General features: G+C 41.2%; 1 protein-coding gene across 1 annotated transcript in view; it reads right to left on the reverse strand.

Annotated features, from left to right (window-relative positions):
• The window catches only part of LOC122555262 (CD166 antigen-like), a 311,111-nt gene that overhangs the window by 8,911 nt on the left and 281,559 nt on the right, over positions 1 to 20,641 (reverse strand). The window contains exons 8-14 of the mRNA XM_043701077.1: positions 19,581 to 19,710; positions 17,595 to 17,707; positions 13,328 to 13,463; positions 8,846 to 8,961; positions 4,151 to 4,289; positions 1,641 to 1,688; positions 208 to 331 (exon numbers count right to left, since the gene is read on the reverse strand). Coding sequence (XP_043557012.1) covers positions 208 to 331; positions 1,641 to 1,688; positions 4,151 to 4,289; positions 8,846 to 8,961; positions 13,328 to 13,463; positions 17,595 to 17,707; positions 19,581 to 19,710 — 806 coding nt within the window. The remainder of the gene's footprint in view (positions 1 to 207; positions 332 to 1,640; positions 1,689 to 4,150; positions 4,290 to 8,845; positions 8,962 to 13,327; positions 13,464 to 17,594; positions 17,708 to 19,580; positions 19,711 to 20,641) is intronic.

Consider the following 20,641-nt stretch of genomic DNA (forward strand, 5'->3'; position numbering starts at 1 on the left):
AGCTCTGCAACCTTTCCCTCATTCCTCTAAGATTTTCCTTAACACCTTGCCTGTGCTTTCATATATCTGCCCTAATATTGTTTTTGTGTCACAATGTCAAATTTTTTTTCCATAAGTGTTTCCATGATGTGGTTTGGGGTGTATTATGATATCAAAGGTGCTATATAAATACAGGCTGTTATTACTGATTGATGTGTGATTACTTACCTTTTCTTTTTGTACAACCAATAAATCACACCAGCGATGACTGCAGCTATAAGGAGGCCAACAATGACTCCCACTATCACTTTGGCCTGGTCAGTTTTGCTGTCACTCTTCTCATCTGTTGGGTCTGCAGGAAAAAAAAAACACACACAGTTGGATTTATTAAGTCAAAATATACAGCCAAACTTTTAAATCAACTGGACTACAATATAACAGTTTTGGTAATAATTAGCTTTTCACATAACATATGATTCACAAAATGAGTGATTCTGTGGATAAATGCGTTGACCAAATATGGTAACAGTTATACAGATGAAGGAGCTGGAAACTTTCTACAGTGAACGACTGATATGTTACTGTGGCTGGCCGCTTCCATTCTGACAATGATGCTGAATTTGCCAAGGGACTTTACCAACACAGCATTGTCCATGGAACAATTGCCAAGCTGAACCACTCTTGTGGTCTTGACCACAAATCAAATCTCTGCCTCTATTTTATTTATGAAGGACAAGAGGTTGGTTAAGAATATCAGAGCCAAAAAATGAATGGGAAAAAGCATCAATAGTGATTAAGTAGAGGCACAGAGAAGCCCATTTTCAGCAGGAAAAGTGACTGATATGAGTCATGAACATGAGTTGAAAATCAGGATCAGAACATTGTGCACAAACTGATCTAGCAGAAGTTGCTGGAGAAGGAATTCAATTTTTCCACAGAGTTTGTTGGAAGATAATGCATTAACTGTGTTGGGGCAGATAGAAATCAACCATTTGGAGAAGATCATATTTAAAACCATGAGGAGAGTTTTGGACAGAATAGACAGAGAAACAATTTCCATTCCCCTGACAGAATTAAAAAAAAGTCAGGGAGCACATATTTAAGGTAATGGCAAATGCAGCAAAATTGGCATGAGGGAAAATGTATTCACACAGAATGTATTAAAGTCTGGAATGCACGAAGTATAGAGTGGAGGAGGTTCTTTATCTGAAAAGGATAAGTGTGTAGGGTTAAAGGGACAAGCCTGGAAAATTGCACTAAGTGGATTGCTCATTGGAGAAACAATGCAGTTACAATGGGCTGAATGGCCTCTTTCTGTGCTGTAACTATTTGGAGATGCTTGGCTTTAATGGTCCATACTCATGTTCATACATGATGGTTACATGAAATATACATTCATACATGGGAAGCTATATATTCCATCAAAACCAACATTAGTATTATTAAAGACAGGAATGACTGAATAAAAAAAAACCTATAAGCTGAAAAGAATAGAAACAAGACTGGGGGACCCAGGTTGCATGAATGATGCCATGTTATCATTGGACATGAAGCAGAATATCATTCCATTCTTTGCATTAGTCACTTCACTGCCTTGATAATGCAGCATATTGTATATTTTGGCAGATGCGCAATAACTAAACAGAGATTCTCGTACCTACCTGCAGGGTCTTGCTCAAGAGTTTCATCCTCTGGTTCCTTGAACCTCACTGAAAAATACAAAGAGAAAAGCAAATTCATTTGAACCCATGGAATTCATTCCTGAAGATCTATTCCAGCTCCATAACATTACAATGTGTTTTACCCAAGGATTGCTGGCAGTTTAAAGGACAGAAATCGACCGTAAAAAGGAGCATTTAGTGAGCAATATTGTGAAATTAATTGTGCTTCCCACAACTGCTCAGAGATCATTTCAAAATATTTCTACTTTTAACACTGAAATGACAATTTATTGAGTACTTTAAGTATTACTAGCACACTAACCCTGTACCAAACATGAGTCATAGGGTCACGCACACTGAAACAGACCATTCGGCTCAACTCATCCATGCTGACCAAGTTCCCCAAACTAAACTAGTCCCACTTGCCTCCATTTGGTCCATATCAGTGCAAACCTTTCCTATTCATGTATCTGTCCAAATTTCTGTTAAATGTTCTAACTGTACTTGCACCTACCACTTCCTCTGGCAGTTTATTCCACATGAACCACTCCGTGTGAAAAAGTGCCCTTCATGTCCTTTTTAAAAACTTTCTCCCTTCACCTTAAAAATATGCACCCTAGTTTTAAACTCCCCGCTCTAGGGAAAAAACCCTTGCTATTCACCTAATCTATGTCCGTCATGATTTTATAAACCTTTAAGGTCACCACTCAACATCAGATGCTCCAGTCAGAAAAAGTCCCAGCTTATCCATCCTGTCCTTAAAACTCAAACCCTCCCGTCCCAGTAACATCCTGGTAAATCTTTTCTGCATCCTCTCCCATTTAATTATATCCTTCTGTAGCAGGGCGACCAGGACTGTTCACAGTACTCCAAAAGTAGTCTCACCATTGTTACTGAAACATGATGTCCCACTCTTATACTCAGTGGTCTGAGCAGTGAAGGCAAGTGTGCTAAACACCTCCTTACCATTCTCTGTCTACCTGTGACGCAGCTATGAATTATATATCTGAATCGCTACATCTCTGTTTCTATAACACTCCGCAAAGCCCTACTGTTAACTGTACAAGTCCAGCCCTTGTTTGTCCAACCAAAATACAACACCTCACTTTTATCTAAATGAATTCTGTCTACCACTCCTCAGCCCATTGGCCCAATTGATCAAGATCCCTTTCTAATCTTTGATAACCTTCCTCACTGTCTGCTATACCACCAGTTTTAGTGTTGTCTGCAAACTTACTAACCATGCTTCCTATATTCTCATCCAAACCATTTATTTAAATGACAAAAGTGGACCCAGCACTGAGCCCTGCAGAACATCACTGGTCACAGGCATCCAGTCTGTAAAACAACCCTCTACCACCACCACCCTCTTGTCTCCTACTGTGAAAGCCAATTTTGTATCCAATTGGCAAGCTCTCCCTGAATCTTGTGGGATCTAACATTATAACAACCAACCCTGAACCTTCAAAAAAAATGTAGGAAATGATATAATGCAATGAAAACGACCGCAGAACATCATTCATTCCAACCACGGAATGTGATAAACAGTTGTTAAAGAGGAGAAACAATTCATCCCCACAATACATTGGTTTTTTTCTGCAGTACCAACTGGACAGTGGATCCGAGCAATAATATAGAACAGTGTAGACAATTGCAACCTTTCAAGGTACAATTTTGCCTTCACTTATCACTAGCACAGAATAAATGGTTCAATCTTTCAATGACAAGACAGCAAGCTTATTATTGCACTTCAGTTGATGTTTCCTGTCACCTTGGTTTTACTATGAACTAAAATGAAAGCAAGAGGTCAAGACTGTGAAATATCAGAAAAAAATCAAATAGCAATGGTCAGTTGGTACAAAGCATTCACCTGAATAGCTTGTAGATGTAGGAGACAGTAAAGTTTTGGGGGACGGGTGTGTGTTTGTATGCGTGTTAGATACTAAGGTAAGTTTTTAACTTCAATGCAATGAAGAAGCTAAGAGTTTAGAAAGAACAGGGAAAACTTTATTGCCCTAGCCAATATGGGGTAAATCAGGTAGCAATACAGAAAAAGCAAGAGGATGAAAAGCTCATGTATCAGTTAACAAGAATTTTTTTGCATTCTGTTTCCTTTTCATTTTAATCAATAGCTGCTGCCTGAATCCAAATAGTGATGGAAAATTCTTCATTTATCAAAGTACCAAATCCAGAGTGGGTGTTGTCCTAGCATATCATGAGATGTTGAAGTGCTTCAGAGGTATTCTTCATTAAGTTGTATTAAACTCAAATCAATTTTCAATACACAGAATATGGAACAGAAAGTTGTGTTGTGAACACATATGTGAATTGTGGGTAGGTCCTGCCTTTTATATAATTGAAAATTATTCACAAAAGATTCAGAAACACTTTCATAGTACAAATGGAATCTTTTGCTGAATATCAAAACCACTGCGCTTTGCATTTAGTAGGCAAGTAATGTGTTCTCTAAACTATTGCTCATTTTTTATTGTAAAATGTTGTGTACTCACTGGCAGTTAGATTCACTGTATCTTGATCCTGTCCATGAGCATTTGTGGCTATGCATGTTACGGTAATGTTCTCTGAAGGTTGTACAGTTATCTTGTGGTTCCACTGTGATTTTTTATCCTTTACTGATTCCTCTCTGGGCTGCAATGAAAAAATTTATTTTTCATTCATTATAAGACTGCACAATATTTACTGCACCTTCTGAAAATCTAACTTATACTTTAGGGAATCAGAGCACAAATCTATGCTCAACAGTGAATCAACAGCACTGTGCTGAAGTCTCATCTTTGACGTGCCCTCTGATTTATCCAAATTCCATGTTCCATTTGCTAGATGTGACTTATTGCCAATTCACAATTGGAATCTGGATCAAATTCAGCTCTGAATGGTGAAATAAATGTTTGTTTGTTTTTAGCATATGTTTGGGAAGGCTCTATAAAAATGAGTACAACTCAGAAATGACTGGTACTAGTCCAAACTGGTCTTGTATATCTGAACTTGGAACTCCAGTTCAGACCAGTAGCAAGAGCAATGTGAGAAAAAAACTTATTCATATAGTCAGCTGTGAAGGTATGCAATGCACTACCTGGAAGTGTGGTGGAGGTAGGTTCAAGTGGACACTGGACGATTGTTTGAATGGAAATAATATGCAAAACCATGGGGAAGAAGCAGGAGATTGACACTGGTAATGATGCTCAGTTGAAGAGTTGGTGCAGGCACAACGGGCTGAATTGTCTCCTTCTGCACTCTAACGATTTTATGCTTCAGTACCAGTCATTTCCAAACAGTACCAATCATTTGCATGCTTGACTGTTTTATTTCTTCTTTTCAGTTCTTTTTGTGCCCACAACAAAAATCGACACAGAAGCAAAAGTGTCTGAAAGGAAGCTCCCTATGACTCATTTGAGGAAGAGTATTTAAATGTAGAACTGAATTGCACAGACCAGCAGATTTCACCAAGATGTTACATTAATGGCACAATACGCCTTCACTCCTCTTGCAATAGGAAGAAACAAAGAAAATCAATGAGCATTTCACTCTTTCGTTAACTGTGACTTTTCAGCACATGGAACAGAATTAACATTGAACTTGAAAAATGTGTTGCTGGAAAAGTGCAGCAGGTCAGGCAACATCCAAAGAACAGGAGAATTGACGTTTCGGGCATAAGCCCTTCTTCAGGAATTTTTCAGCTCTGATCTCCAGCATCTGCAGTCCTCACTTTCGCCTTAACGTTGAACTTCACAAGTGAAGTGGGCATTTCAGTGAATTATTCAAGGAAAGGTCCCATGGGCACTGGTCATTCCTCTCTTTAATTTCCGTATCATGTTTGTGAACCTGGACAATATTCCTGTGAAACACTCTCTCTATATTTTAGGTGTTTAAAGGAGAGCTCCAACTTATAGAAACCTGCACACGTCCATCTTGCATTTCCTCCATAAAAATGATATGGAATACTAGCACAGACCATAGCTATGTCTGTCCTTTTGTGGAGTTTGTGGATCATTCCTTGTTGTCACCAATATTTTCTCAGTACATCAATAACTATATTGTTGTAGCTTCCTGATTATCTGGAACTGAAAAATATGCAATTTTGCTTTCTACTTCCATCCTTCTCTCATTTTCCATTTGGTCCAGCTGACTCCTCTTCTCCCCTCCTTCACTACTGGCAGCCATCTCTCAGTAAATTTTGACTACAGTTCCTCATGCTGTTTCCTGTAAAGAGTCCATTCTATTCTCCCAGTTTCTCTGTCACTATCAAATCTGTTGCAGTGACATTGCCTTTTATAACTGTGCTTCTGACATGTTTCCCTCTATCCTCAACTGAAGATTCTCCCCAAATACGATGAAGCGACTCCTCAGTTGTGTTGGACCCATTTTCCGCAATTCTGCCCCTCCGCCCTTAACCCTTTGAGAACTGTGATAGCCTTCCCCTTGCTCTGACTTTCCACCCACCAGCCTCTGTTTTCAAAAGATCATCCACCAACATTTCTGCATCTCCAGCAGGATTCCACAACCAAATATGTTCGGCCTGAATTCCCTATTGATATTTTGCAGGGAACATGCTTCCTGCCACCCTGGTCCATTTCTCTATTACCTTCAATTCTTTATCCCTTTCCCATCCAATCACAGGAGGTGTAACACGTAGCCTTTTAAACTTCCCCTCCTCAATGTCCGAGGTCCCAAACATACTATCCAGTGAATCAGTGACTTATCTGGACTTCCTTCAATCCAACCTACTGCTCACTGCAATGTCTCGTCCATATAGTACAGAAAGCAAACATAAACTGGATGACCACCCTCCTCTCATGCTCATACTTCTGTCCTAGGTCTGTCCTCGTGTTTCAGTGAAATCCAATGCAAGCTGAAGACGCTTGCTTACTGTTTAGCCACTTGACAACCTTCTGATTCTCCTGGTTTTGCTTTCAGCAGAGGTGACATTTTCTGCCATTAGCACCAATTAATAACTCTGGTTTTCTCCTCTACATTCATTACCACTCCTTTGCATTTTGTTTTGTGGCTTCTGTGATCTAAAATTTTGCTTGCTCTCTAACCTTCCCCTTCCATTCCACTTGCTCCTCTCCACCTTTTTCTACACTGTAAAACCTGCAACCTTTTCACATCTCTCTTCAATTTTGAGTAAGAGTCATAGAAGGCTTTAGAAATAAGTTTTGAATAAAGTTTAAAACGTCAACTCATTTCCCTTTCCACTGATGCTGCCAGAGCTGCTGAGTTTTCCTGCTTGCAAATAGGATTTAACTTCTAACTCGTGCCACACTGCCTGATTTTAAAGGGAATAGAAAATAAAGTTCCAATTGATAGTAAAGACCAATTTTTTTAAATGAAAAAAAGTTTTTCAATAATTTGTTTAAATCTTTGATAAAAAGCAAACCAACACCTTCAATAACAAACACATTACTTATATTGAACAGTCTAACTTCAAAACACAATGGCATTTAGTTTTAAACATACATTATCAGAATGTTTTTTTTTAACCTTGTCTCAAAGGCCCACTTATCTAGTCACACTTGGCACTAAATTTTAACACTTTCCAATGGATAAAATTGCAATTTACAAAACTAATATTTTTCCAAATGATCACCAACAATAAAAGTTTGAATATACTCACATTTATCGGAGAGGTTATTTCCTGTCTTCAGGAAGTTGCTTGAAAGCTCTGCCTGCTGTCAGTGCACATTAGAAACCTGGAATTTCCCTGCATGATCTTCCCCCTCATTTTAAATAGCTCTCAAATCATCTACAGTTCACCTGACCTCCCAATATGAGCAGTCATTGGGTGAGGCAGTGCTGAATTGGAAAATAACCCCTTTGATTTATAAAATTATAGAATAATACAGCACACAAGAGACTAAATGCCTCATCAAGTTTACACTGGCTCATTCAAAGAGCAATTCAGTTATCTCCAATCCCTGACCTCTCTCCATACCACTGGAATTTTTGTTTCTTTAAATATTTATCCAACTTTTTTTTTAATAGCTCCTATTGAGTCAGGTTGACCAGCCTGCGCCCACACCTCCTCCCTGACCTCTATCCAAGGCTCCAAAGAATCTTTTCACATCCAGCAGAGATTTTCCTGCACATTCACCGACCTCATCCACTGAGTCCATTGCTCTCGATGTGGTCTCCTCCACCTTGGGGACTCAGAACGCCAACTTGTGGAGTGTTTCAGAGAACATCTCTGGGACACATGCACCAAACAACCCCACCACCCATGGCCGATCACTTCAACTTCTCCAAGGACATGCAAGTCCTGGGCCGCCTCCACCAGCAAATCCAAGCCACCCGACGACTTAGAGGAAGAAAGCCTCATCTTCCACCTTGGGAGCCTCCAACCACATAGTATCAACATTGACTTCACCAGTTTCTAAAAATCTCCCCACCCCCACTTGTCCCAAATCCAACCCTCGGCACAGACCTCTTGAAGTGTCTGACCTATCAATTTTCCTGCCCACCTATCTGCTCCACCCTCCCCACTGACATCTCCCCATCACCCCCACCTGCATCTACCAATCGCCCTCCCATTACCTTCCCCCCAGCCCACACCCCTTCCATTTATCTGAGCCCCCTTCCCCCTCCACATTGTCGATGAGGGGTTTATGCCCAAAACATCTACTCTCCTGCTCCTCGGACGTTGCCTGTCCTGCTGTGCTTTTCTAACACCACACTTTTCGACTCTTACTCTCCAGGATCTGCAGTCCTCACTTACTCCATATTGCTTTAGCATAACTTCCTAGCTTTTGTACTTTATGTAACTAATAAAGTCTTTGATCCCATATAAAATATTGTTGGTTTAAATTTTGCTTCAGATGAATGGGCAGCACGGTAGCTCAGTGGTTAGCACTGCTGCCTCACAGCTCCAGGGACCCAGGTTCGATTCCAGTATCAGGCAATTGTCTGTGTGGAGTTTGCACGTTCTCCCCATGTCTGTGGGTTTCCTCCGGGTACTCCGGTTTCCTCCCACAGTCCAAAGATGTGCAGGTCAGGTGAAGTGGCCATGCTAAATTGCCCATAGGGATGCGTAGGTTAGGTGTAGTAGTCAGGGGCAAAAATAGGATAGGGGAATAGGTTCTAAGAGCGTTACTCTTCCGTGGGTCGGTGTGGATTTACATTGTTTCTACACTGTAGGGATTCTAATTCCAATTTGACAGTGAACACGTTCTCCTGCTCCTGTTACTTACAGCCGTTCCATTGATGCTCCATTGTACAACTGGCTTGGGGAATCCCTCCACAACACAGGTGATCACTTTCGTATTGTTCACAATCTTCTTTGTCAATTTAGTTATCTTGGGCTTTCCTGTAATAAGAGACAACTAGTTTAATAACAAGACCAAATTGAGAAAACATTGGGCTGAGACTTGTGACTTGATTGCCCAAATGCTAGCCCAGTGGGTAAGATTACCTATACCTGATCATTTCAGGATATGAGGCAAATTCAAACAGAATGAAAATCATGTAGGTTCAACAAGGATCACATGACCCATAACACCAGATTACTGTCCTACTGACATGGAAGGAAACATAACCCAGAGAGAAAGTTTAACTTACTTTGCGCACAATGGTGTCAACTAGCCACACAATATTTTCACCTCCTGATTGTGTTCCTTTCCTAAAGTTATACTAGACTGCTAAACTAAAGCTATAATAAAATTAGCTCTGAAAATCTCAATTGATACAAATACCACCTGGTCTCATATTAAATCAGAGAGTCCCAGAAGGTCCCAAATTGCTAGACAGTATTGATGAGGCTGATCTTAGCCATAATGTCACGTAGGGCTAACTTTTCTCAAAATTTGGCGATTTCGATTTTAGGTTTCAACCTCATTAAGCACGCAGCACATCGCCCATTCTCTCATTATCTTGTGCTCAGTAGCAGCACAAGAGCATGTTGGGGCCCAGACCTTCTGCCATTAATATCCCATTTATGAAGTGAAACCCCAGCTACTGGCCATTCTAATTGCCAGGAGATTGACCTTCACAACCCCATTTGCCAGCAGGGACCTAGAATTCCTGGTGGATGCTGTGGTGGAGAAGGCGGCTGTTCTCTTTCTCCTAGACTGCCAGAGACTATGGCAACAGATTACAGTGGACTTATGAAAAGTTGCCTCCTCAGTCAGTGTTATTTCCACAGTTAGCAAGAAATGAGCAATGATTCTCTGCACTTTGCAATACTGGGTGCTACTATCTTCTCTGCTACTACAGCAATGTGCTCTCTGGAATGGCCAAAAACTGGTGGCTCAGCCAATTACACCCTTATCCCATGAATGAATTAAAGATGAAGTCTGGATAGTGAATGGCTTGGAGGGGAAATTGCAGGTGGTGGGTATTCCCATGTATCTACTGCCCTTGTCCTTCTAGATGGAAGTGGTTGTGGGTTTGGAAGATGCTGTCTGAGGATCTCTGTTGAACGTCTGCAGTGCCCTTGTAGACAGTACACACTACTGCCATGGAGGGACTGGTTGCTTGTGCAATGAAACAGACTGCTTTGTCCATTATGATGTTAAACTTGACTGTTGTTGGAGCTGCGTTGAGTGTATGTTGCTTAAAAAGCACAACAGGTCACGCAGCATCTGAGGAACAGGAAAATCGACGTTTTGGACCAGAGCCCTTCATTGTTGGAGCTGCACCCATCCAGGCAAGTGGAGAATATTCCATCACACTCCTGACTTGTGCCTTGTAGATGGTGGACAGACTTTGAGCTGTCAGGAGGAGAGATACCCATTGCATATTCCTAGCCTCTGACCTGCTCTTGTAGCTACTTTAATTATTTTGCAAATCCAGTTCAGTTTCTGGTTAATGGGTAACCCTCAGGTTGTTGATATCAGAGGATTCTGTGATGGTAACATCAGAGGAGCAGTGGTTAGATTGTCTCGTATTGGCAATAGTCATTGCCTGGCATTTATGTGAAACAGTGCACCACTTTCCAGCCTAACACTGGATATTGTCCAGGTCTTGTTGCATCTAGACATAGACTGCTTCAGTATCTGGGGAGTTATGAATGGTGGTGAACATTGTGCAATCATCAGCGAACATTCCCGCTTATGACCTTGTTGACAGAAAGAAGGTCATTGATGAATCATTTCAGGCCCTGTTATATACTCCAGCCCCTTTTGTCTTTCGCAGCCATGAACAGCATCCATACAGTCTCTTCCTACAAGAGGGCTGTGCCTAAAATATCCAGCTTCCCATATCCCTCCAAGAAGGAAGAGGCAAATCCATCAGAGGAGGCAACCACAAAGCTGCCTCTTGCACACTCCAACAACTCACTGACACCTCAGTGACTGTTTTATCTAGATTTGACTCAGAAGCACACAATATGGTGAGCGTATCATTAACAATTTTCTTAAACTGCCTTAAAAGGAAGCAACACCCAGGTTTCCAGCACTCGGAGAACTGCTTCAGAGACTCAGGCATTTGGTGAGCCCCATGCACAGAAAGACCCCGTGGTGCTGGCCATTAATAACCCTCTGAAAAGGCACAGACACAAGAGCAGCAGGTAGGTTTGCTGGAAACAGGATTGGAGGTTGGAATCTTCCACAAATGTGATCAGACATCTGGCTGTCTCTATGGATAGGGTTGTCATGGAGTGTCAGGCTGAGCAAACCCTTTATTGTCTTGTGGAGATATATGCAGACCTGAGCCACTGGTGCTCAGGATAAGTAGCAAGGCCATCTGGGGTCAAAGGACTTTGATCTCACTCTAAGAGTGAGTGAAGGCTGCAGATGCTGGAGATCAGAGACAAGTGTGTGGTGCTGGAAAAGCACAGCATCCAAGAAGTAGGAGGATAGACATTTTAGGCAAGAGCTCTTCATCAGGAATGAGGCTCGTGAGCCGAGGGGTAGAGAGATCAATGGGAGGGAAGTGGGGCTGGAGGTGAAGATAGCTGAGAGTGTGATAGGTTGATGGAGGTGGGGATATATCAGACAGGAGGGTGGAGTGGACAGGTGGGAAGGAAGATGGACAGGTAGGACAGTGCCAAGTTGGAAGATTGGAATTGGGAAAAGGTGGGGGAAGGGGAAAATGAGGAAACAGGTGAAGTCTACATTGATGCTGTGTAGTTGGAAGGTCCTAAAGCAGAAGATGAGGCGTTCTTCCTCCAGGCGTCAGGGTATGATAATGGAGGCAGCCAAGGACCTGCATGTCCTTGGACGAGTGGGAAGGGGAGGGGGAGTTGAAGTGTCCGGCCCTGGGTTGGGAGAGTTGGTTGGTGTGGGTGTCCTGGAAATGTTCTCTGAAACGCACTGTAAGTATGCGTCCTGTCTCCCCAATGTAGAGGAGACCACATTGGGAGCAACGGATACAATAAATGACGTGTGGAAGTGCAGATGAAACTCTGATGGATTTGGAAGACTCCTTTAGGGCCTTGGACCAAGGTGAGTGGGGGAGGTGTGGGTGCAGGTTTTGCATTTCCTGTGGAGGCAGGGAAAGGTGCCAGGAGGGGAGGGTAGGTTGGTGGGGGGCATGGACCTGACAAGAGAGTCGCGAAGGGAATGATCTTTTCGGAAAGCGGATCGAGATGGGGAGGGAAATATATCTCTGGTAGTGGGGTCTATTTGTAGGTGGCGGAAGTTGATGCAATGTATACGAAGGTTAGTGGGGTGAAAGGTGAGGACAAGGTGGGTTCTGTCCTTGTTGCAGTTGGAGGGATGGGGTTCAAGGGAAGAGGTGCAGAAAGTGGATGAGATGTGCTGGAGGGCATCATCGACCACGTGGGAGGGGAAGTTGCAGTCTTTAAAGGAGGAGGCCATCTGACGTGTTCTGTAGTAGAACTCACTCTAGGTGCTCCTTTCTCTATAGGTGACAGGGTAATACCAGCATGAAGCTAGTTGGACACGACCTCCTGATATCTCCTCTCAGGACACTCCCGCAGTGCCAGGCCTCTCTACTTCCAGCCTGCCTGTGACCCAAGCCTGTGGATGTTGAAGTTGAGGAGTGTGAGCCTTGATCTGGTCAGGATATTATCACTGCATCTTGGTCCTTTCGTCACAAATACCTCTTGGACCAACAGGCTCCACTATCGGGCAGGCTGCTTCCACTCTAACTGCAGACCTCAGGACTGCAGCTTGATGTACTGGGAGGGCAAGGAAAAAGGAAACCTTCGGTGGGTACAAAGTTGGCACAGGTGGCATTTCCTTGTCACTGGAATATCATGTTTGTAAATAAATTAGCACTTGCAGTCATCACCTGTCTGATCAATTGTTATTTTCACTGCTGCGACAAGAACTTAGCTATGCAAGCTCCCATTCCTTAGTGCCAAACAACGTTAGAATCTTGTCTGAAGAAGGGACACATTTTCTTTAATGTCCACTGGGGCCTACAACATGCTGCAATAGTTTAATAGTGGAGCATCAAATATTGTAAATCCTTCAAACAGTTGTTAACATTAATTTATATCAGACAACTGGAAGAGTGACAAAAGAAACAAAAAGTCTGTATCTGTTTCTGGGATTAAACAGTGACTACTTGCCATCAGAGCAGCAACACACTGACAGTCAATGAATGTGGCTTCACTCAGCCCATATCGTGTGGTGAGTTACTGGACAGCAATTTGTACTCAATTGAACTACAGTCCACAATTATTGATTTCAAAATATCGAGAAAAAAATCACCAGAAAACAGAATGAGGTGGGCCTGTTGGAGTTACATCAATACATTTGTTTTACCTTCCACCCGTATCATTATTGCTTTCTCTCTCTTCATTTCCTTTACTTCCCGTAGCCTGGCTGAGCAGGTGTAAGTGCCAGAATGCAGATACTGTAGTGAATCCAACCTGAGCGGAGTTTGGTAAACCTTATTTTTCTGAAAACACAGAAAGAACAGAACAGAAACTTAATTTATTAAAACAAACCTGGATTTGTGTTATGGAAAAATAGAGTCATCAGAGCATAGGGAGGAACAGAGAATGTCTGTGCATCACGTAAAATTAACCATCTGCCTGTGTACAATGATAAAAACAGAGAAATGTTGGACAAATTCAGGTCTATCAGTACCTTTGGACAGAGAAACAAGGGTTATGTTTCAACTCCTTTTTCTTTAGGACTGGGTTGTGAATGAGTTTTGTGGAAGAATCACATTGGACAAGAAACATTAATTATTTCTTTCTCCACAGATGCTGCCAGACCTGCTCAGTTTTTCTAGCTCTTTCTGTTTTTATTTTGGATCACCAACATAGAGTCATAGAGATGTACAGCACAGAAACAGATCCTTTGGTTCAGCCTAGATTAGAGTGGTGCTGGAAAAGCACAGCAGGTCAGGCAGCATCCGAGGAGCAGGAAAATCGATATTTCGGGCAAAAGCCCTTCATCAGGAATGAAGGCAGGGAGCCTCCAGGGTAGAGATATAAATGGGAGGGGGTGAGGCTGGGGAGAAGGTAGCAAAGAGTACAATAGGTGAATGGGGGTGGGGATGAAGGTGATAGGTCAGACAGGAGGGTGGAGCGGATAGGTGGGACATAGTTGAAGAGCTTCAGGGCAAAGGAGATGACCTGGGGGTTGCAGTGAGAGAGAGAGAGAGAGAGAGAGAGAGACTCACCTGTCTGTGCTAACCAGATATTCTACACTAACCTAGTCCCATTTGTCAGCATTTGGCTCGTATCCCTCTTAACCCTCCCTCTTCATATATCCATCCAGATGCCTTTTAAATGGACCAGCCTCCACCACTTCCTCTGGCAGCTCATTCCATACTTGCACCACCCTCTGTGCAAATAAGTTGCCCCTCAGGTCTCTCTTAAATCTTTTCCTCTCACCTTAAACATATGCCCTCTAATATACCCCCGCCCTACAAAACAAAATCCTCGAATATTTACCTTATCCATGCCCCTCATGATTTTATAAACCTCTATAAGGTCACCCCTCATCCTCCAACGCTTCAGGGCAAATAGTCCCAGTCTATTCAGCCTCTCCCTATAGGTCAAACCCTCCAACCATGGCAACATCCTTGTAAATCTTTATTGAACCTTTTCAAGTTTCACAACATCTTTCCTACAGCAAGGAGATCAGAATCTAATACAGTATTCCAAGTGGCCTAACCAATGTCTTATACAGCTGCAATATGACCTCCCAACTCCCATACTCCTTGCACAATAAAAGGCACACAATTGTTGTATTTTGCTTTGCTATTACAATAATCGTTTGTATTAAAATGTCAATTTTGCCAAAGAACTGAACACATTCAACTCAATTCTTATTTCCAGTCTCCACCACTGTAGTCCAAATAAAATATTTCAGCCAGCCAACTGGATTGCATGTATCTGATTTACTTGTCACCATCCTTGTGAGGAGTTTAAACTAAAGTAAGAACTTGAAAATAATACAGAAAGGTTAACAACCCTTCTGCAGTACTTAGCACGTTATAGAAGCCAGTTCCTTTCACTTTGAAACAACTCCCACATTGGCTATTATCCTCACAACTTGACAATGGATTTACCTCACTAACTGCGGGAAGAGTTTTCCATTGTTGTTTCGGAATTACAAAACATGAAGGTCAACTGTTTGGGTGCACAAATAGTGACTCTTAATAAGATTCTGTTTTCTTGAAGAAAGAAAAGGCAGACCAAAGTGCATTCATCTCGAAAGCGTGTACACACCACCATCCTGAAGTTTTTAAAATTAGTTAACAAGTGGACTAGATGACAATACCTTTCAGATTTCCTCTAGAGCTGTGCAAAACAATAATATGGTGTTTGATAGCAATTTCAAAGTTAATTCAGCTGGTTAGTATATTGTTAAAATAATGAACCGAGTATACTAGCATTTAATTGGCATAGGAATGTGCAAGTTACAATGTGCAATGACTTTGAACAATTAAATATGGGTTTTGTTAATGATTTATGCCACAATGAGAGACATCATAGTAACCGGAGGAATATCATTGCAAAGTGAAAAGAGAAAAAATGATTAAAAATAATAAGAAATGAAAGAATGACAAAGAAAAGGATATTACAGCATGTCAGGCATTGGATGGTGTGGTAAGAGAAAGAGAAAGGTGAAGGAATTAATTAATTACTATTAAGGGGGACAATGATTGCTTCAAATATGTTTAATTTCAAGAGGAACGTCCAAGCAGGTTGCTGAAGTAAGTGAATTTTCCTAGTTTGGTGTTCCCATAAATTACAAATACATTACCTGCCCTCAAAAACAAAGTATATGAAAAGAGTAGAGTATAATGTTGCTCCATCCAATTTAGAAGCTAAATGTTGGTAGACTTAGCAGCCTTCTCTTTCTTCTATTTTTGTTTTTTCATAAAAGGGGAGGGGAAGTAAAGAAAAGAGCAGGAAATTTAGAAGTAACTCAGTGACAAAAAAAACAAGTTAGGAAGGCAAACACAATGATGGCATTTATTTTGACAGGATTTGAATATTCAAGCAGGGATGTACTTCTAAGGCTCTATAAGGCTCTGGTCATACCACATTTGGAGTATTGTGTGCAGTTTTGGGCCCCATATCTCAGGAAGGATGCACTGGCCCTGCAGCATATTCAGAGGAGGTTCACAAGAACTGTCCCAGGAATGAAAAGCTTAACATATGAGTCATGTTTGAGGACTTTGAGTTTATACTTGATGGAGTTTAGAAGGATGGGGAGGGGAATCTAATTGAAACATACAGAATACTGAATGGCCTGGACAGAGTAGATGTTGGGAAAATGTTTCCATTGGTAGGAGAGACTAGGACCTGAAGGCACAGCCTTCGAGTAAAGGGAAGGCCTTTTAGACGGAGGTAAGGAGAAACTTCTTCAGCCAGAGAGTGATGAATCTATGGAACTCACTGCCACAGAAGGCTGTGGAGGCCAGGTCATTGAGTATATTTAAGACTGAGACATAAGAGTTCTTGAGTTCCAAGAGGATCAAGGGTTGCAGGGAGAAAGCAGGAGAATGTAGTTGAGAAACCTACCAGCCATGATTGAATGGCAGAACAGACTCAATGGGCTGAATGGTCTAATTTCTGCTCCTATGTCTTATGGTCTTATAAATAAAATGATAGAAAGAAAAAAGGAGAGAAAGGTGATAAAAGGGCAAAGGAAATAGAAGACAAAAAGATTTAAGTCCAGAATCTATCATCCTGGTACGATCACAATACACAAATATCAGGATCGTTAACTCAACATAGCAGTCATTGTCAATCAGCAGATCCAGGTGTGAGGCAAGGAAAACACCAATGTGAAAAGCTGTGAATAAACATAGGTCTAAGTCACTCACTGCTGTAAAGCTCATGACACTTTCCATATGGTATGTCTGAAATTCCTCATTTACTGTATACTAATGCATCATCTCCTTAAAGAGGACGGGTAGGAAAGAAATCAAAAGGGGTCAGAAAAATCAAGGGAAAGCAACAAAGAAACGTAACAGAAATAAAGAGCACTAGGGGTGAAGCACCAATCTGAAAGGCAGCTGACATTAATTCCCTCAGCCCAGTGAAAATGTGGTAACAGTAGCCCAAAAAAATAGCATTGAGCCACCTTCTCAAGCTCTGGGTTTTTGACTGGCTCAGTGTGGGAGCTGATCAATTTCCCATCCTCCCAGAACTTAAAAAATGCAACTGGATTTCCATTTGGTATTTGCAGCTCATTGACAAAATGGAAATATAACTTAAGACAACAATAGACATGGACTCTCTGTCCATCTAATCTCTGCCTTTAGTTAAAATCTGTTTTAAGTAGTTTATAGGAGGAAGGAAGGAAGGAAAATAAAACAGAAAACAAACAAATTTCCCAGAGTTTAGCAAATGAATCAAACACAAGCAACATTAAAGTGAAGATGGATTAATTGGAGGAGGTATTTAGGAGCATGGTTGGGGGGGGAGGGGGGGTTATCTGCAAGATTCTAAATGTCGACAATCATTCTGTACTACTTTGTCATTATCATATCAACTCCACAGGTTCCTCCACCACAATTCTAATGTTTAGCAGAAGTCAGAAACAACATGCATGAGCTTACTTTCATCAGGGTAACATCCACAGTTCCAGAAGAGGAAGCAAGGCAATCCAGGGTTATGTTCTCTCCAACCATCTTAGAGATATTTTTATTAGGATTCATAGTCAAGGTTAAGTCTGTGAATAACAGGGTATTTGTAAGTTATTATTTTCTTTCTCATTTGATTCGTTTACATTTCCAAGCCATTTGTTTCCCAGATTAAAGCCCAGGTGTATTAAGGATGAAGACATGATTATATTGCTAATTATTTCTGTATTATCTCCCTCCCCAATCTCTCAAAATTGCTTCTTCCTTGCTAGGACACAGTTTCTCAGGATCATGGTGTCACTGGTAATTCACTCTGTTCTGGGGTGGGGAAGAGTTGGTGTTCACTCTCCAATTAAATAATTTTCTTTCAATAGCAGGCAACCCCAAAACTGTACACAATATTCAAAACGTTGCCTCACCAAAGTCCTGTACAACTGCAACATGATGTCCCACCTCCTATATGCACTGGTCTGAACAATGAAACCAAGTGTGCTAAACACCTTCTTAACCACCCCATCTACCTGTGACACTACTGTCAAAAAACAACTCCTGTTCTTTTCCAAGTGGTCACAACAGTGAAAGAATGGTGAAACTTTGATTACTTTCTAAAGTTGAATTTAATTTAGTTATTAATCAACGTCCCCATACATGGGGGGGGAAGCAATGTTGATCCAGAGACCCAGGAAATGTTCTGGGGGAGCTGGGTTCGAATCCTGCTATGGCGAATGGTGGAATTTGATTTCAATAAATATCTGGAATTAACAGTCTAATGATGACCATGAATCCATTGTTGATTGTCAGGAAAAATCCATCTGGTTCACTAATCACCTTTAGGGAAGGAAACTGCCATCCTTACCTGGTGTGGCCTATGTGTGACTCCAGACCCACAATAATGTGGTTGACTCTTAACAATTAGGGATGGGCAATAAATGCTGGTCTAGTCAGCAATGCCCTCATACCATTAATGAATAAAAAAAGCATGAAATTCCAGCAATGAGTTGTTTTTTTTTTAATCCCTGGCATTAATTTTAACTGCGCAATGGCATAAAATGAATGACAATGAATTATCAGCTCAGTTCATACATTTTCCAATTCTCATTTTGGTCGGCATTAATAGAAATGAAATCTGATAAATAACTAAATAAAAACCAAAATAACTGCAGATGCTGTAAATCAGAAACGAAAACAGAAGTCACTGGAAAAAGCTCAGCAGGTCTAGCAGCATCTGAAGAGAAATCAGTGTTCACATTTCAGGTCGAGTGACCCTTCCTCAGAACAGGTTTTGTTTATCTCCTTTTTAAAATTTGAGCTTGTTTCTGAATTGGGATAATACCTACAAAAATAATCCAGAACTCAGGAAAGATCACAGGACGCGAAACATTAACTCTGATTTCTCTTCATAAATGCTGAGCTTTTCCAGCAATTTCTGTTTCACTTTCTGATAAAAAATTTACCTTCCAATATGCTCAGCCTTCGGTCTCTGCCAATTTTCTACATGCTGCTACAACCACTATAATCCCAGATTGTTTCTTCTGATTGTCTAATGTTAGTTTTTGCACAAAAATAATAAATGCCATGTACCAATTTACCTACTTTTATAGATTGTGGAACGTCAAGCTGAGTTATTAGTTGTGATTTTTTAAAACTTGGATACATTGGGAATTGTAAATTTATTTTATTCACGATTTGCTTAAAAACTCCAATTCCCAGACAAATTAGTTTTGATTTGTTGCATTCTGCAGGCACATTACAGTTCCACAATGACAAAGAAAACTGGGTTCTTGAAAGTTTGTTGCTGGGCTGAGATGTTAGAGCAAATATCATCACAGAAATTGACTATGCTTCCATATTTGTGTCAGCCTATTTTGGTAGGTATTATCCCAATTAGGAAATATATGCTCAAATTTGATAAAAAGGGATAAACAAAATCAGTTGATATTTCAATTGAAGGTAAATACTTACAGTGCACAGTGACATTAACACCACCCTTTATGTTCGGGTTATCTTGCTCTGAACACGTGTATTCACCGGTATCCTCCTGTGTCACATTAATTAGTTCATAATGATCTGTGACCACAACGTTCTCCTCTCCCTTTGAATTGATATACAAAACAAATATTCAATTAACAACTGATTGTTAGAATATGGCTGTAATAAACAGAATGTATTATTCTCAAATTTGCTGTCTGCAAGGACATATATGAATTCCAATGGGGAGGTGATGTCCTTGTATCACTAGAACATAGAACATAACAGCACAGTACAGGCCCTTCAACCCTCGATGTTGCGCCAACCTGTCATACTAATCTGAAGCCCATCTAACCTACACTATTCCATGTATGTCCATATGCTTGTCCAATGACTACTTAAATGTACTTAAAGTTGGCGAATCTACTACCGTTGCAGGCAAAACATTCCATACCCTTACTACTCTCTGAGTAAAGAAACTACCTCTGACATCTGTCCTATATCTATCACCCCCCAATTTAAAGCCATGCCCTCCGTGCTCGCCGTCACCATTCTTGGAAAAAGGGTCTCCCTGTCCACCCTACCTAACCCTCAGATTATCTTGTATGTCTCTATTAAGTTAACTCTCAATCTTCTGCTCTCTAAGGAAAACAGCCTCAAGTCCCTCAGCCTTTCCTCGTAAGACTTTCCCTCCATACCAGTCAACATCCTAGTAAATTTCCTCTGCACCCTTTCCAAAGCTTCCACATCCTTCTTATAATGCGGTGACCAGAACTGTACACAATACTCCAAGTACGCCCGCACCAGAGTTTTGTACAGCTGTAGCATAACCTCATGGTTCCGGAACTCGATCCCTCTGTTAATAAAAGCTAAAATACTGTATGCCTTCTTAACAACCCTGTCAACCTGGGTGGCAACTTTCAAGGATCTGTGTACATGGACACCGAGATCTCTCTGCTCATCTACACTACCAAGAATCTTACCATTAGCCCAGTACTTTGCATTCTGGTTACTCCGACCAAAGTGAATCACCTCACACTTGTCCGCATTAAACT

Source organism: Chiloscyllium plagiosum, chromosome 12 (genome assembly GCF_004010195.1).
Source record: "Chiloscyllium plagiosum isolate BGI_BamShark_2017 chromosome 12, ASM401019v2, whole genome shotgun sequence".
Lineage (NCBI taxonomy): Eukaryota > Metazoa > Chordata > Chondrichthyes > Orectolobiformes > Hemiscylliidae > Chiloscyllium > Chiloscyllium plagiosum.